General features: G+C 37.0%; 1 protein-coding gene across 5 annotated transcripts in view; it reads right to left on the reverse strand.

Annotated features, from left to right (window-relative positions):
- Bicd1 (BICD cargo adaptor 1) overlaps positions 1-19,051 on the reverse strand; it is a 168,744-nt gene that overhangs the window by 50,909 nt on the left and 98,784 nt on the right. For 2 of the 5 annotated variants that reach the window (XM_057764157.1, XM_057764138.1), the window contains exons 5-7: positions 9,715-10,809; positions 4,928-5,079; positions 2,602-2,809 (exon numbers count right to left, since the gene is read on the reverse strand). In XM_057764157.1, the coding sequence (XP_057620140.1) occupies positions 2,602-2,809; positions 4,928-5,079; positions 9,715-10,809 (1,455 nt within the window). Of the gene's footprint in view, positions 1-1,370; positions 1,565-2,491; positions 2,810-4,927; positions 5,080-9,714; positions 10,810-19,051 lie in introns of those variants that run through there. The other 3 variants (XM_057764168.1, XM_057764148.1, XM_057764129.1) reach the window with 3 other exon arrangements.

The raw sequence follows: 19,051 nt of genomic DNA on the forward strand, positions 1-19,051 counted from the left end.
AAGATCACATTTTTTAAAACTGGGTATCCAGTTTATTCATTTTATTTTTATATATGATTTGCCTGCATATATGTATGTGAACCATGTGCATGCTTGGTGTCCACGAAGGTCAGAAGAGGGTGTCTGATCCCCTGGATCTGAAGTTACAGATGATTATAAGTCACCAACTCTGTGGGTGCTAGGAAACAAACTCAGGTTCTCTGCAAGACGAACAAGTGCTCTTTACCACTAAACCATCTCTGCAACCTCCTAGACCACATATTCTAATCCCAATCAGTGTGCTGATAGCATAAAACAGATAAGAAAATAGAAATCCAAAGGCTGGGGTTTCCAAAATGGAATTTAAAAATATTTGAAGTTTAAATTTTTTAAAAATAAAATTTGGCAAAGGTAGCTCTTTAGTTGCTAGGTGGAGGGAAGAAGATACAGGAACAAGTACAAAAAACTGGGTACAATCAGTAGGAAGTGGTAGGGATTACGGCAAAGAGTAGGACCTACCGTCTAACAGCACCGCTGACAGTCATGAATACAGACTCAGTCTACAGCTGCCACATACCCAAAAATCTTTCAAAAGGCCAAAAATAAAGATGTTCACGGGAAATTCCGGGTCCTGTAACTGCTATCAAATATTTTAGCTTATTTTAATTTTATGTTCCCTGTAACAGACAGGTAATGGCTGTCCTTGTGTTTATTTTGTTTCATGGACTTGTTTTCTACCTTTGAACTATGCAGGGACTTCACAAGAGATTGTCTGTATTTACTGGCTAAGGCATAAACATTTTCATTTAGACCTTTTCGTACGGGGGTGAAAACAAGAAAAGGTACAAAACAATGAAACTAAAGTAAACTGTGGAACACGGGTAGGCATCAATCAAGTGTCACTACAGAGCATGCTATGAGAACCTGAATGATCCTAAGTAGTAAAACTGTCAAGGATCTGGACATTCTGAGTCACTACAAAAAGAAATTATCCTTAAAAGCTTGTTATAAATATGGCTCCTTTTGCTGAAATTACATTGACAATGTTAAGAGAAAACAAACACTAACCAAGGTGGGACAGCAATGAGCTACAGACCTGTAGAGAGGATGTACATGTCCTGGGTTGTACCTACTGCTCACTTCTCTTTGCCTATCCCATTCTTCCAACCTTCCTTCTCTTTCCTAGGCTAATGGTAAAAAATTCTTGGCGAATCCTAAGACATGCCTGGCATCTGGCTGTGGAAAGAGAAAACTAGCTGTAAATAAGCTTTCACTTCAGCGACAGAAGTTCCTTGTTGTCACAGTTCAACTTGCAAGGTGGGCTAAGTAAGAAGAGAGCTATCTACGTAACTGTCATTTGCATCGCATGCACCCAAGGAAAAAGTGTTTACCTGGTGGAGCCACGGTTAACCTTTTTTCCTTGCTGAGCCGATGCCCTTGGATGAGTTCACTCATGGAAGGGGAACCTTTCAGAAGAAATGACTCTGTGGAGGTGGGATCAGGGGGAACTCTTAATAAATTCTGTAGGTAGGAAGCCCCTGAAGTCCTGGGACGGCTCTGATCACAAAGGGAAGGTGAAAATTGTCTTGCAGGAGATCCAAGAAAAATACATATAGGAAACAAAAAAGTTTTACTTTAATTACCTTTCAACACCTCACCAGTGACAACATTATTCATATTGGCATTTAATTTTCTTTTAAAAATGAAATCAAGATTTTTTGTAATTTATTAGTTTCCATATCAGGATACAACCTTTTTTTGAAAACTATTCTGAATATTGGAATAGAAATTTATTATAGTTAGACATTTTGAACTACAAATAGAAAATATATGTATTATTTTTGATTCTTAAACAAAAGATTCTCAAACAAAAAAAATTATATTAACTGAAAACAGGGCAAGTAAGCCAGCAACCAGAATTTGGTAAAAGGTTACAAAATCAAGACACTAAAATCCTTAAAGGTAGATTCTCAGCAATATTAACATGACTAATAAAAAAAAGTCACAAAAACTTGATTTTAAAAAAAGATTATATATATATATATATTCTATTCCATTTTATCAAATATAACAACAACTTTCATCAGTTATAGTCTTATGGACACTCTAGTTTCTCCTAGAGAACTAGCTCATATCTTTGCCCCATGACAGAAAAAAATAACAAACAGCATCATTTCCAGAGACATGGCATTCAAAATTATAGCCCATGTTCACAGAGCTTCACTTTTAATATCAACCTTTATCTACCCATTTTTAAGTTGGAGGATAGGGAGAGACATATTTATGTACATAAATAGCAGCAAAACCATTAACAGATACTTAAAAATCACGTTATCTTAATCAGTATGTGTGAATGGGTGCCAGAAAGACCAACATTAGCAATGCCCATTAGTAGCTTTCACTTTTTTCTTTTTTTCCCTTTCTCTATCCTACATAACAAAAGTACAGAAATGTTTGCAGTCAACTAAAATCCGTCCACTGTACCACACTACGACAATAGCTGCATGCATACCTTTTCCTCTGAGTGCCACTGCTGACCCGAATGGTGGGTGTCTGTGGACCCTGACTATGCAGGAGGGAAGTGTCTATGGTAGGCACAGTGGCTGGCGTCTCCCCACTTACTTTAGGGCTGCCGATCTTGCTCTTTCCAAGTTTGCCTTTGCTGCGTCTGGACTGCTCATGGTCAAACTCTAAGTCCTCCAGCCGCTGTGTCAGGGCGAGCTTTTGCTGGATAGCCATTCGCAATAAAGTATTTAGAGTCTTCTTCTCATCTTCTGCAGCTGCTAACTGTCTCTGCATCTCATCCAACTGTGTGACATATTCATCACATCTGGAACCCAAGCAAAAAGGGGTGAGGAAGCAATCCTGTGAAGCTAAACTGGAGCTTGATTTAAAAAGTACTCCTCTCTTACCCTCAGCCCGGATATTGATGTCCATTGTAGTATCAAAACGTTTATCATGCAATACTGATAGAATATATACCAATGTTATGTTATTATATTTAATAATATAATCTAAGCTTTATTAGAGGCATCTACATATAAGGGAAACAATAATCTATAGGGCTTGGTACTAGTGGTTTCAGGCATCCCCTGGGAGTCTTGAGTTATAATCCCACATAGCATAATAAATTTGACTGGAATTTAGAGCACTGATCTTACTAGCAATAAAATGGAGATACTCTATAATAATATGTTGTAGAATATTTGTTTACACTGTGTGAAAATGTGTCTATGTTTTGCCTCACCTGCCTAAGGCACCTGATTGGCTTAATAAAGAGCTGAATGGCCAATAACTAGGCAGGACAGAATAGGCGGGACTTCCAAGCATAGAGAGGAACTCAGGGTTAGAATATGGTGCAAGAGCAGACTCCAGAAAGACATGAAGGGAGTTGGACATACAGAATAAAGAAGAGGTAAAAAGTCATGTAGCAGAATAAGATTAATAGAAGCAGGTTAATTTAAGCTATAAGAGCTAGTTGGAAACAAATGTAAGCTAAAGGCCAAGATTTCATAATTAATGTCTCCATGTCATTTTGGGGGGTTAGTGGTCCAAAGAAAGTCCATCAAGAAAGTCTAGCTACAATAATAGACAATTGGAAACAGTAGACCATGTTCAGTAATTGGTGGTTCGCAAGGGAACATTCTAATTAAGCAGGATAAGCCTCAAGAATAGTTATTATGGAAGCTGCTTTGTGGTGATAATATAATTTCACATATTATCCACCCCTACTTTAGGGATATTACAACTGCTGTCTGTATTGTATAATACTGTATCCATTGCAAAATATCTGTTGTATGCTATACCTACAGTAGTCAAAAGAATGGCAATGTTAATAAAAAAGAACACTTCTTCCTTTGGCTGTACTTACAGGCTTCATTTTAGATTAGAGCAGAAACTGTTTTCAATATGGCAGATTTCCCCAAATTAAAAAATTAAAGTTTCAATGAGTTTCCAGCCAAATAATAAAGCCATGATTTGTCAAAAAAGATTTTTAAAAGTTTGGTTCAGGCACAGCAGGCCATTGTGAACAACTTCATCCCACTTCACATTATACTGAAGCACAAAGACAAGCTCAGTGTTATTTCCCCACTAAGCCACATATATTTCCAAATAAGCCACATATATTTGGGAAAAGTAGAGTGAGAAGTAAACTCACAATGGAGTTTTGCTTAGTTTAAGTATTAATAACAGTTATTCTGTACTAGTAGATAGTTAATGAGCTCATACAATTATACGAAATATGTTGTACAAACTGAAATTAGCACAGTTTGAGGTATTACACAGAAAAAACAAACCAGGAACTATGTTTAAAATGTATTAGGTTCAAGGGGTAGCCTTTAATATCAAGTCTATGGATCTATGTAGATCAAGAGAAAAATCAGAACTTATTGGAAAAAAAATGAATTCTAGGACCTTGGATTAATTTTTTTATAACTTGAAAATATTTTTAAACATAAAATAAGGCAATTACTATCCCTGAAAGAAACAAATGTCTGTGAAAATGGACAGAAAGGGGGCAATAATTAAAATATTAGCCAAATTGAGCATTTAAATATCCCTTTAAATTTTTAAAATTTCTTTCTCAACGAGGAAATATGTCTCCTCTTAATCCTGAATGTTATGCTGATTTTTTCATCAAAAAGGCGACCTTGTCTCCCTTTCCATTCTTTCTTTGTCCTGTCACTATATTTACCATAAATATACATATTCTAAACACGACTGAATTTTGTGAGAAACTCAGAAGCCAATTCCTGCAAGAGCCTCTGTTGTCCTGTGGTCTAAGGATTCTCTTTGTTATATCCATGACATTCAGTCACATGTCCAAACTTAGATTTGTCCGTGTGGGTGTCTCATCATTTTCTTCATGAAAACCAAATACATTTATTCATAAATATTGTCAGTGTTTTTCCATCTGCAATACTCAATTTTGGGGAGAAAAAAGTACCTTGTTGCAAACATTGCTCTTAGGGATGAGAAGGTTGCAGCATCTTCTTTCAAAGCCTTCAGTTCATTCCTCAGTTTTGTCATTGTTTCAGTCACCATTGCCTTTTCATTTTCATATTTGTTCTTCAGATTAGCTAGAGCCACTTCAGCTGTCTGAAGCACAAAATCACAGCGCTTACTAACACACAGGAAAAACCTGCCTCACACATTTCTTTATGCCAAATCTATTCTTTGCTCTTATAAATGGAAACAGAAATTGTTTAGGCTGGATTTTTGCAAAAGTATCTATATGCATTGAATACAGAGATATTTCTCTTTAATGTCAAATCATGTCATAATTCAATAATGTTAAATTGTCCTTAAAGCCTGCTATGAGTGACTTAGGATTAGAAGCCAAGGTGATGAGAGTAGTTCAGTAAATACTTCATGCTGGTTGTTGAAGGTGTATGATTTTCAGAGATTTAGAGAGACAAAACAAAATTTTAAACATGAATGATGTTTATCAAGAAGTTATTAAAGAACCACTGATTCCAAATGAAATGTGAGAAATCAAATACTTTTTGTCACTGTTCTTGTGGGTCTAAAACACAGAATAAAAGATGTAAGCTACTGTGACTTACAACATGAGTATATAATGAGCTACATATTCAAGTCATAGAAGTGACTAGAAATCAAGCATTTCCTAAATTTTTAAATAAAAAACTTGCTCAAAACAAAGAATTACCATCAAATTATTTCTTTGTGTGTCTCTGTATGTGAGAGAGAGAAAAAAAAGAGAGTTTGTACAAAATGTTGAATGAGTTTTCCGAATTTGTGATTGGGGCATTTCTGAAGCTCCTTGAATGAACAATGTTTTAAAACAATAGCTAGCCTAGTACAGTAGGAGATAAAAACCACATCATCTGAATCAACTTGTGCCACTGGCAAATGTTTAAAAACTTCCTGTTTTATGCACAGCACAAGATAGGCACACTGAAGTCAAACAGGAAGCACTCTAGTTTTGTAAACTTTAAACTGCTTCACATTGTTACTTTCATAAGATTAGGAAGTTCATTGAATCTTTTTTTTTATTTTTACTTAAAAATTTCCACCTCCTCCTATTTCCCTCCCCCTCCTCCCATTCCCCTTCCCCTCCCTCTCCAGTCCAAAGAGCAGTCAGGGTTCCCTGCCCTGTGGGAAGTCCAAGGTCCTCCCCCCTCCTCCATCCAGGTCTAGGAAGGTGAACATCCAAACAGACTAGGTTCCCACAAAGCCAGTACATGCAGTAGGATCAAAACCCAGTGCCATTGTCCTTGGTGTGTGTGTGTGTGTGTGTGTGTGTGTGTGTGTGTGTGTGTGTGTGTGTGAAAGAGAGAGAGAAAGAGAGAGAGAGAGAGAGAGAGAGAGAGAGAGAGAGAGAGAGAGAGAGAAGAGAGGTAGGTGAGTGGGTAGAGAGAGGTAGACAGAGAGAGAGAGAGAGAGAGCAAGAGAGAGAGAGAGAGCAGAGAGGTAGGTGAGTGGGGAGAGAGGTAGACAAGGAAAAAACTTAAAGCTTTGATTTACAGAATTTTAGGAGTAGACAATTTCACAAACTTGGGACAAGCTGGAGAGGCAAAAAGCATGGGAATTGTTGATGCTGGAGTTCGCTGGAAATCTGGAGGCAGAATTATTTTCAGTTCTGGCGACTTAAATCTTTTCTCTTAAGATACTCAATTGATGGGATTACATTTATCCCACTTATGGAAAGTAATCTGCTTTACTAAAATATTGTTGATTGAAATGTTAATCACAGATAAACACACCTGCAAAAGTCTAGACTGGTGCTTGACTAAACAATGGAATAAAATTTATCAACTCAAAAAAAAAAAAAAAAGCCCTACTAACCCTTATTTCCAACTATAGAGACCTTTGTAAGCATTTCCTAAATATAACATCCTGTTTCTATACTTTTGTCCCTCTCTACATCACATTCTTTTGTCTGAAATTATTTCTTCTTCCCATGGGATGAAGAACCTCTTATCCCTCTAAGAACAATTCCAATTATATTTGCTCTGGAAAGTTTTTATTAATGCCCATAGATGTTAGTTGTTCTGCTGCAATATTCCATAACTTGAATATAAAATATGTAACATTACACTAATTTATCTGTGGGTTTCAAGGGCTATGAATCCCCTTCTGAAAAGTAGAGACCATGTATTTGTTGTTGAGTCTTCACATCTGACACAAGTAAATACATAGCCGGTACTTTATAACAACTATCTTATTCTATCAAAAGACATCACGCTTCTGGGGAAAATACCAAATTATAACATAAAATTCATAGAGAATACATCATATTTGTTTTAAAACAAGATGTTTCCCTTTCCTCCTAAACCACAAAATTTTCACATCAACTTTAATAATTAACATTCCACAATGTCTATGTCTAACTGATGTCACCAATTGATACTTGAAACAATTAATGGCACATAAGTACTACAATAATCTACAGCAATTGTTCAACAGTATTTAGATGAGTACCAAACACATATCAAGAAATGTTTTCACATAATTTACTAAGCCATTAAAGCTATGGCTCTAATGTAGCTCATTTTGAAAATATAAACTCAGCTAAGAATGTTCTGTTCTCTTTTGAATTCTTATGGCACTCTAAAAGACTTTATATATTTTGTCTTGTAAGTACTTAAAGGAATGTACTGAATTTACAATGGATTACTAGTAACTTATTTTTATGTTCTATTTTGTACCCCCATATGAATGTTCATTCACAAGTTAGGTCTTATCTTTTCAATTAAGTATCTTCACTTTAAAAAAAAATCTATATTTCTATGTTGCTGGTATTTAACCTTCAGAAAGAGATCAAGAAAGGTATCTGAGTGCCTGGTTGAGAACACTCAAAAAATTATGTCCTTGAAAGAAGTTATATGAGTCAGGCCTAACATATAAGTTACTCATGACCACTCTATATTGTAGGGTTTTGAAATTCAGCGGTTACATCAATAATCTTCTTTTTAGGGGGCTGGAGAGATGGCTCAGAGGTTAAGAGCACTGGCTGCTCTTCCAGAGGTCCTGAGTTCAATTCCCAGCAACCACATGGTGGCTCACAGTCATCTGTAATCAGATCTGGTGCCCTCTTCTGGCCAGCAAGCATACAGACAGACAGAACACTGTATACACAATAAATAAATAAATCTTTTAAAAAAATCTTCTTTTTACTGATTTCAAAGTGAAATCAGGTTTCTTTTAATTTTTTCATGCACTAACATTTTCTACTTCTGTAAGTGATGATGTAAAAGAAAGTTCTATCATCCCCTTAAGTTTAAATAAAGCTTGTTTATATTGTGAACAATATTCCTGCCTATGGTACAGACATTCAGTTGGTATCACAGAATTCTTGGAAACAGAGGAAGAATAGAAAGCAGATAACACATTGGTGTGGTTTCAGTAAGATATAAGTAAAAGAAGACATTCTTGAAAGGAAATAAGTCTTCATTCTCTAAAGAGCATACACTCCCATACTCCACTATTCACCAGCATTGCCTGTGTTTGCAAGGAAGGATTTCATGTGTTGCTGATGCTTTTCATCAACATCAATATTTGTTCAGTATTCCTCTCAAATATGTATCTTTTGAGGCTATCTTTTCAGATAAACAGTATTATCCTCCAGTCTATATATCAGGACATTCACACCTAGGTAAAACTCAATAATGGAAAACAAATCAGTCAATAAAGAATTGTCAGGTAGGTTCATATTGAAGCATCCTACTTATTCCAGAAGGATATAACCTATATTTAAGAAAAATTCCCTAATGCTTCAGTTCTGACACAAGTAAACTAACAATTAACTGTATATAAAGTCTGTCTGTCTCTTTCTCTCTTCCTCCCTCCCTCCTTATCCCCTCTCTCACTCATAGTTCAAAACTATTTCATTTTTTTGGTAAAAGTCTGCTTCTCTTTACTCATATCCCCACAGCTGTATTGTCCTTCATCCTAGATGCCATTGCTTGATCATTTGGTTACTAAGTCTTATTTGTTTAAGTTTGAAATGAAAGGCAATATATTAAGTTTCTATCTTGTAACAGCCGTAAAAATTGAGTCTTGGATCCCCATCTCTAAATCTCTAAATCCCCATCTCTAAAGTTGGGTCTAGCTATTGCCTGTCAGACCTTTTTCATCATGTCTGTGCCAAACTCCAATTTGCAGTCTCCCTATCTCCCTGGTTGGCATAAGATGTTAGGCAAGCCTCCCCCATGACCCTCCATGGGCTGTTTCCGTACTTATTGACCACCAGGTTTCTGCTTATCACTGCCTGGGTCTTTGGGCTTTATCTGCAGCTGGGTCTCTGTTACTGCTTTACCTTCCTCACTGCTTGCATTGCCCACCTGTCCACAGCCACTCTTCTATCCCATCCAATTCAAACTCTTGTTTTATTTTATTTTTATTTATCTATCTATTTATTTACTTTCTTAGAAAAAGACAGAGAGATAATATTAGTGTCATGGTCCAACTGTTACAGAAAGAGGACAACTTGTGTGATTTGATTATTTTCTTCCACTATATGTGTTCTGAGGATTAAACTTGGGTCATTAGGCTTGGCAGCAAGCATGCTTATTACTAAGTCATCTCATTGATTCATTAAACACTTTAGAACTAGACTACCTTCTGATTTGGCACTGGGATGTACTTTGCTTTGTTGCTTTGTTGGCCAGGAATTTGAACACCTATCTTGGCACTACAAATTCAACAAAAATTAAGGGAATAAATAAGAAAGCTTTTATTAGTATGTTTTCATCATCAAAATTGTATTACCTGCTTATTGGCTTTCAACACTGCCCTCAGTGTGGCGATCTGCTCCCGCTTGGTGCTTAGCAAGGACTTCAGCTTGAGAATCTCTTCCATTAAGGCTTCTTTGTCCTTATCGATCATGGGAGCCAACTCTCGCGCTGCTGCCCTTTGACGAGACAGCTGTAAGGATCTGTCCACTGCTTTTTGCAGATGCTTGATTTGGTCCCGGATTATGGCATTGAGGTTGTAGATATTCATTGGCTCTTTGCGGATATCACTTGTATCCAAAACTGGAGATGAAGGTGGGGCAGTAATAACAGGAGAGATTGTGGGAGTCTTGGTTGGACTTGGCTCTTTAATAGTCTCTGTGTTTTCTTTTGAAACTGGTTCAGGTGATGTCCTTGATTCTCCTGGGGATGAAATACCCCTCCTGGATAATCTTGGAGACAAAAGCCCCCTAGGATCATCAGGCCCCTTGAGGCTGCCACTTCGGGTAACTCTACTTTGCCTATAGTAGTCCAACATGACCCTGTTGGGAGTTTCATTATTGCATAAACACACATGGTGATAAAGCTGTGCTAGTTCCTCACTAAATGTCACCAACTCATCCTGGGCTGTATTGAGAGTGTTGTGATTTTCATTGGCTATACCAGTCATCTTTTGTAACTCCTTCTCCATGTGGGCCATCTTCTCGCCACTCTCCTTAGATGTCTTCTCAAGGTTTGTCACTTGCTCATCATACATTTGGATCTTACTCTCATATTTTGTCTTTTCTTCTGTATAATTTTCTACAGATTTATTATATTTCTCCTTTAAGGCCTTAATTTCTGCTTTCAAATCAATGACCTCAGTGACAGCCACTCTATATTTACATTCAAGGATCTCTAAGCCATTGATATCCACCTCATAGTCGTGGGCTTCCTCTGCTGAGTTGCGGCTCTTCTCACAATCTAGCTCAGCCTTGAGCTCCTTGCTGTTCTGCAGGCCCCTCATGGCATTTACATGCTCTGTGAGCCGATGCACTCGCTCATGCTGCTCTGTCAGTGCCCCCTTGGTGTGTTCTAGCTGGGTTTGTGACTCCTGGAGGTTTGCCAGAAGAATAGCTTTTTCTCGTTCTACCTGCAATGACACAAGACAATGTCTGAATAACTTCAGTGCAAAGCCAATAATGAACTCAATGCAGTTAGACAGACATGCATATATTTAAAATGCCCATAGTAGAACCAATGCTCCCATTATTTCAAATTAAATTCAAATGGCTCTTTATTTCCGATTCTGGTAAGTCAATCCAAAAATACCTAATTCATAATATGGGAGTTGATATAAATGATGTCATTTGAATTTTTTATAAAAGAAATAGAAAAATCTTCTAAATAGTCTATTGTTGGCATTATGATCTTGTTTTAAAAAATGGACTTGGGGATTCTGTGTTCTTTTTTTCCTTGAAAACTAAGTGAATTCCCTCTAAAATTTAAGCATTATCTAAATAAACTGAAGCTTTTTCCAAATAGCCTTTTGGTATAGGAGATTTTTTTTGTTCATGTGTTGCTTTTATTGGTTAATGAATAAAGAAACTGCTTTGGGCCTGATAGGGCAGGACTTAGGTAGGCAGGGGAAACAGAATTGAATGCTGGGGGGAAGAAAGGCAGAGTCAGTGAAGCCATGGATCTTCTGCCTAGACAGATGCTGGTTAGAATCTCCGGTAAGCCACTGGCACATGGTGATACACGGATTAATGGAGATGGGTTAAACTGATATGTAAGAGTTAGACAATAAGAAGCTAGAGCTAATGGCCAAGCAGTGTTTTAATAAACATAGTTTCTGTGTGGTTATTTTGGGGGTTAAGCTATCTGAGTGGCCGGGACAAACAAGCCACCTCTCCTTGCAACAGCCTTTCCTTTTGGAAAAATCTATTTACAAATTGAATCAAAACAAAATGTACAAGATATGTTTCAAGCTTACTGTAGGGTAAAATGTCTTGATAAATCAGGTAATGTATTTTGAACAGCTTTGGGTCTGTTTTATATTTTGTTCGTATTTAATATAACATTTTCTAAAATCTGTCATTATAGCAACTATAGAAAACATTCAACAGAACATGGGCTCTCCCCTGTGTGTTTGATGTAGTTTTAAGTAAATTAAATAAGGAATGGCACCCAAATTTCGTATATTTTACACATATTTGTATATAGATAGGTAGGTATGCATATATTTTACTATTTGTTCCTAGACAATGTTGTTCTAATAGAATGAGTATGTTATATTACAGATAATTTCATAAAACTTCAGCATTATATTATCACTCAGCTATTAGAACTTAGAGTATCTTAAACTGTATTTGGATTTCAATGAACATTTGCTCTGCTTAAACAATTTAAGAGTTATTGATCTTTAAAGTAAATGCGAAATACTTCAAAGCTTAAACTGGCTATATATTTTGAGTGTTGCTGTTAAACTCTACCTGTGTAGAAAAAAAAAGACTTGTTGATGGTATTCTTCTTTAATAACTAACAATATCCACTGATTCTCTTCCTACTGTTCTATCTTTTTTTAACATTTTTTTTTATTAAAAAAAATTTTCCCCTACTGTTCTATCTTATGTTGGGAGTTGGGGAATATTTTCTTCAATACTGTATTTGTAAAATATTTACTAATTTATATCGCATATGATAACTATCAGTAGTGTTAGTTTTTATTTTGCCGATGGCTTTTTTTTAAATGAATACATTTACATTTAATGAAAACATATGACTCTTGCTTGAAAGAACAAAGGAAAAATAATCATAACTCTTATGTCTCCTAAGCTGATGGATGGCACACAAATCCAAGTGTGATAGAATGGCAGCTACAGAAGTACGCAGAGCCAGAATCTGAAGGTCTGAATGCCAACAACTGGGGTGCTACATGCAGGTAGGGGTCTACAAGAAAGATGGTGATGTTGATTGCTGGTGGAGGCTGAGGCTGTAGCTGAAGACTAGCTGCTCAAATTCTTCTGCCTTTCTCTTTGTTCCACCTTCTGCTACTGATGACTCCCCTCCTTACAAATTATAGTGCCAAAGCTGTTTTTCAAGGATTATCCACAACTGATAACTGTACATATATTTAATGGATAAACATATGTTACCCTTGAAATCAGCGCTGATGATTTGGGCTTCAGTTGAAAAGGAGCATGACCAAGTTTATAAAAAAATACAGAACTGGATTAAAATTCAGGCCACAGCTGTTTATATGGGAAAATATAAGGAAGAAGAAGAAATATTTGCAAGAATATTTGGTTGTCCAAATTCTCTCATGACTTTATAAGGGAAATGGTTTAGATTAATCTCTCCGAACAACTCCTTTTTATCATTTAAATTATAACTACATGATAGGGAAAAATTAAGAGCTGTGTAAATTATGTGCTAAATAAATACATCAACTTTTCTAATTAAAGCAGAAGCAAAAGTGATGAAAAATGAAAAAAAGTCTCAAGATAACCCCAAAGGTAATGATAGTTGTAGGGCCTGGGTCTACCCCTGCTCCTGGTGTTCATGTTGAGGACAGTTTCTGGTCAGCCAGCTAAACATTCTGTTTGTTCCTGTGCTCTCTCTGCCCTGCCTGGTGATTAGCTATAGGGCATTGTTTTACTTCATCTTGGGGTATGGCAATTTCCCACCTGCCTGGGGGGAATTCCTTGTGCAGCAGCTAGGTATATAAGGATTTCCCCAAGGTTGAATAAATGGCATTTGGCTGATCTCCATTCAATTGACCCAAGTCTCTTGTGTGTTCTTTCAATCTCCAGGCCCTTGCCCGGCTCGCTTACGGTACAGTGGCGCATGAGCTGTACTGAGAGGGTAACACAGAATCAAGTGTTACAATAGTAAAACAGAAGGATAAAGAAAAAAATACACAAGAACAACAAGAAAGAAAACAAACAAAAACAAATAGAAGAACCACTGAAGGTAAGGGATTATGCATCTCACAGAAGTAGCCAGATACTGATAAGAGAGACAGACAGACAGACAGACAGACAGACAGACAGACAGACATGGGGAAATATAAGCATGGTTTTCAGAAGAAGACAATAATTTTAGGGAGGGTTAGAGAAAATATGGAGAAGGATGAGCGAAATATTACCATGTATGTTCAACAAGTGAATGAGTGTCATGCTATTAGACAGATGAAGAACTACAAAGAAACTAAAACTGACTTACTCAAAACCTACAGACTAAATCTGCAAGAGATTGATAAAAATAAAAGGACAGTGAAATTTGTTGATCACTAAATGTTGTTTAATCTGGTTACTGATATATCTTAAAGTTATATTTAAAGTATTATTAGAACTGGAGAAGATAGTTCAAGTGGTGTGGGAGGTCCTCCTGTATGTGTGTTGCTTTTATTGGTTGACGAATAAAGCTGTTTTGACCAATGGTTTAGCAAAGTAAAGTCAGGTGGAAATCTGAACAGAGATAGAAAGAGTAGGCAGAATCAAGAATATGCCACATCATCATCAAAGGAAACAGAGATCCAACCAGGCAGATCACGAGACTCATGATAAAATATAAACTATTAGAAATAATTTAATTTATAGTTAGAGCTATCCAGTAAGAGGCCTAAGACATTGGCCAAATAATAATAACTGATAAAAAGCCTCAGAGTGATTATTTCATAAGCAGCTGCAGGAACTAGCAAGTGGGACATGGTGGATGGAGAGAAACCCATCCAGGAGTACCAAAGGGACATCTGCATTTAGGGGTTAAGAACACTTGCTTCTCTTTCAGAAGATAAAGGTTTGGTTTCCATTACCCACATGATGGTTTACAGCTGCATATAACATTAGTTCAAGGAAATCCTCTTCTGTTATCACAAGGCACGGCATGCAAGTGATGCAAACATACACGCATGCATACACATAGCATAAATAAATAAATCTTACAACCAATAAAGTGTTATTTTTCTCTGGCACTTAATTACTAAATGGTTATATTCTTAAAATAAAATTGTAGATTATAAATGTATTCTGCAAGAGACTTTATTTTGAGCTTTAAAAAACTTTAACAAAGATGGAGTATTTTAAGCTTCTTTAAAACTAAATGACAAAAATAATTCACATTAGGATTTTTTGAGATAAGATCTTGTTACTATGTAATCCAGGTTGTTCTCAAATTAGTGATCCTCCTGCCTCAGCCTCTTGAGTGCTGGAATTAAAGGCATGTCTCACCATATTTCATTTCATATTAGGACTTTGAACACAAAGAGCCAAAGTTATTTTATTAGTCATTGATATCTATGTTCATTTTTTAAATAAAGTGCTGAAAAGATGAATTTATTAAATGTAAATTATATACCAATATATATTTCAATTAATCAAGTAAGTAATTTGCAACATGAAGTTTCACTATATTGCCAAGACTGGCCCCAAATTCATGAGTTCAAATGATCTTCCAGCATCAGACTCCTATGTTCCATTAAGTTCAAATCAATCCTGTTATTTTTAAAAAAAAAAAATGTTAAATCATACTTATATATTTTGAGGGCTATGATATGATGTTATGGTACATGTACATTTTAGTCCTTTATAGACTAAAGCAAACTATTTAACATATCTACTATCTTATACAGTTATCCTGTCTTATTTGTCTCCCAAAACCCATGTGTTAAAAGTTTGGTGTCCAGCCTATATCAGAACTGAGAGAGTACAGAATCTTCAGAAAGTAGGAGGGAGCTAGATCACTGCAGACAGGCCCTTACAGAGGCACTGGAACTCTGGCTCCCATTTCCCTTCTTTTTCTTCCTGGATTTCATGGAGTAAGTAGTTCTATTCCCCAGTATATCTCACCATATTTTGTTTATGGTGACTTTTAGCACAAAGAATCAAAAAACATGATCTCTGCCCCAATACAAACCCAAAAGTGATGGAGTCAAGCAATTGTGAGCAATTGTGACTCTTAAAACAAAACCCCCAATGAACTATCATATAAGTTCATTGATCCTAGATATTTGTCACTGCAATTTAAAAATTTATAACACATTGCTATTAATATAATCACCACATTGCTCAAGGTGTCCATATAATTTATTTCTACGGTATAGCTGAAATTTTGGTTGTCTTTAATTTCCCCCATCAACTATCTCTGGTAACTCAGACTCTGTCAACTACCATCTTTTAATATTTTATATATAAATGAGATGACACAGTATTTATATTACTGTGCCTGACTTATTTCACTTGGCATGATATACTTTACATTGACCAGTATTGTTCTAAATGATACAATTTCATTATGTTTTAAGACTAAGTATTATTCCCTCATATAGATACCATACTTTTTCTCTGTGTGTGGCTGTATGTTTATCTTTCTGTATGTTTGTTTTGAGACAGGGTCACTTTGTAGCCCAAGCTAGATTTGATCTCCCTACGTAGATGAGTTTACCCTTGACCTTGTGATCCCTCTGCCTCAGCCTCCAGGGTGCTAGGGTTACAAGAGCTTACCACCACACCTGTCCCATACATCAACGCTGTATACCAGGATTGGAGATATGGCTCAGTGTTGTGGGATATTTGTACACTGGGTGAAGATGTATTTGTTGTGATTGGTGTAATAAAAATCTGAAAGGCCAATAGCTAGGCAGGAGGGATAAGTGGGATTTCTGGGGAAAGGAAAAGGAGGAAGAATCTAGGTGTGTGAGAGATGCCAGGAGTCACAAAAAAGGAACAAGAGGTGCAAGATGAAAGCAAGATAATGCCAACTGATAGAATGTCGATTAATATAAATGGTTTAATTTTTAATTTAAGTTATAAGAGTTGGTTTGGAACAACTAAGCTATAGGCTGAGTTTTAATAATTAATACGAAGTCTCCATGTCATTGTTTGGGAACTGGTAGCCTAAAGAAAAGTTAAATTACATATGGCAGCCAACATGGGGCTCAAACATCCACATAGAGCCTAAGAAAGCAGTCTTTTGGATGGGTTCAGCATATAGAGTCATGGCCCCTTTAAAAGGTCCTGCTGTACAGCTAAGCACTTGAGCAGCCAACACTGGTACCAGCTCCTGCTTCAGGTAGATACAACAAATTTCCAGAGATGGAGCGAGTACTTGCCAACATGAGACTAGGCACTCACAGAACCAAAAGGGGCAGAACCAGCTGCCAGTGACTCATATGCTAAGCAGAGCCATACGACCATAACTTAGTACTTTTGAGATTTGGCTCATGCAATCAGTGGAGGCTGTAGATGGTGGCATGGGCAGGGGGGGAGTTAGGTCCATGGTTAACAAAATTTCTGAACAGGTTACAGTGTGTTTAAAGATGTACTTAGATGATAAATAAAGAAAAAGAAAATGGGTGTAGACAGTCATTAAAAATTAAATAGTTTAAAAACAATAGTAAAGTCTTTAAAGAAAGAGGAAAGTAATATAAAAAAATAAGTCATGTAAGCGTGGGAAATACACAAGACATGCGGAATCTGTAAGGTGCTTTGTTTATTTTGAATGTTTTATATGCTAATGTATAAAAATTAGCTGCTGAGAGACATGGATTATGGAAACTGCTAAATTAAACCAATATACATATTTTTAAAAGTGTTTTAACTTCAGAATGGAAGTCAGAAAATATGTTGTATTGTGGGAGAGGTTATGCCTTTGTTTCCACAGGAAACAAAAAGTTATGGTTTTCTTCAAAATTAATGAAGATCAGATTTGCTTGGGGGAGACCTCCTGAAAATGTTGGCTACAGATATAAAAAAAGAGATGGAGAAAGACTACAAGATAGGTGATGTATACTGATCCCTCTACATGGGAACAGCTCTGAGACTGGGTGAAGCACAATAAATTTTGTTGGCTACAAAGTCCTCATGACTTATAACTACATGCCATCCTTCCATGTGGCATGGATAAAGGTTTGCCTATACAGTCCAAACAGACTTATATCATTGATCTATGCCTTTTACCTGGTCAAATACAGAATATGAAATCATCTTTAGGCAACTGCAGAGAGCAGACCAAGAGGTGAGTGATCAGCTCCCAAGCTAGACACCCCAGTCTCTAGGCCCTAGGCCCCCGGGGCAAAACCCCAGCCCCCACCCCAACCCCCCCACCCCCGCATCAGCTGCACTAGCCAGCCAGCAGGCAAGCCTCCTACAGGTAGACTGCTCCAACATCTCCCCATAGATCAGAATTTGTAAGCTACAAGTCCCACTCTGCCCCAAAATCCACCCATCTCCTATAACCTTAGAGGATCTCTGACACAGACTATGACTGCACAGAGCAAACCAAGAGGTGAATGATCAGCCCCCAGAAGGGAAAGTCCAGTTTCTAGGTCATAGGTCCCAGTGAAAAAACTCAGACCCTTCCCCTACTGTCTCAGCTTCACTAGCTGGTCAACAGGCAAGCCACCTGCAGTCAGGCTGCTCCAACACTCTCCCATTGATCAGACCCTGTAACTCACAAGTTCCACTCTATCCCCACCACCAACCCCAGCCATCCCTGGAGACCTCAGCAGCTCCCTGAGACACAGACAGTGACTGCACAGAGAAAACCAAGAGTGGTTCCGTAAGACACAGACAGAAATTGCAACAATTGGTCCAAGAGAGGATCCTTGATACAGAGACACCAAGTGTAAGGAAAAAGAGGCAAAGACACTGCTTGCACCAATGGGAGGAAGAGATGGGTAGGTGCCAATGCAATAATTCATTCAACAACCTAAAAAGCAACATGGTAAAACCAGAACCCAATGGTCATACAACAGGAAGACCTGATCATTCTAAAAAGAAGCAGAAGAAAATGACCTTAAATATAATTTTATGAAGATGATAGCGACCCATAAAGGGGAAATGAAAAATTCCCTTAAAGAAATGGAAAAAAAAGGCAAATAAATATATTGGAAGAAATCAATAAATCACTTAAAGAAACTCAAGGAAAAAAAGAATCAAAGAGGTGAGGCAAATGGTTCAAACAGTTGGAGGCTTGAAAACTGAAATAGGGACAATAAAGAAAACCCAAACCAAAGAAGTTCTGTAAATGGAAAAAAATCTGAGTAAACTACAGGAACTACAGATGCAAGCATAACCAACAGAATGGAAGAGAGAATCTCAGGCATTGAAGATATGATAGAGGAAATAGATTTATTGGTCAAAGAAAATGTTAAATCCAACAAATTCTTAACGCAAAACATCCAGAAACTCTGAGACACCCTGAAATGACCAAACCTAAGAATTTTTTTGATGGACTTGCCATGAAAACTTCCAGACCTAGTGAATCTTGTTCAATTTAGAGCCAGACTGAACATTTGACTATTTTATGCTTTGGGACACAGAACTCAGACTGACAGTGAGGTAGTCAGTCTTCTGTTGAAATATAGGACGTGAGAACTGAGACCTCAATTT

Source organism: Chionomys nivalis, chromosome 1, assembly GCF_950005125.1.
Source record: "Chionomys nivalis chromosome 1, mChiNiv1.1, whole genome shotgun sequence".
NCBI lineage: Eukaryota > Metazoa > Chordata > Mammalia > Rodentia > Cricetidae > Chionomys > Chionomys nivalis.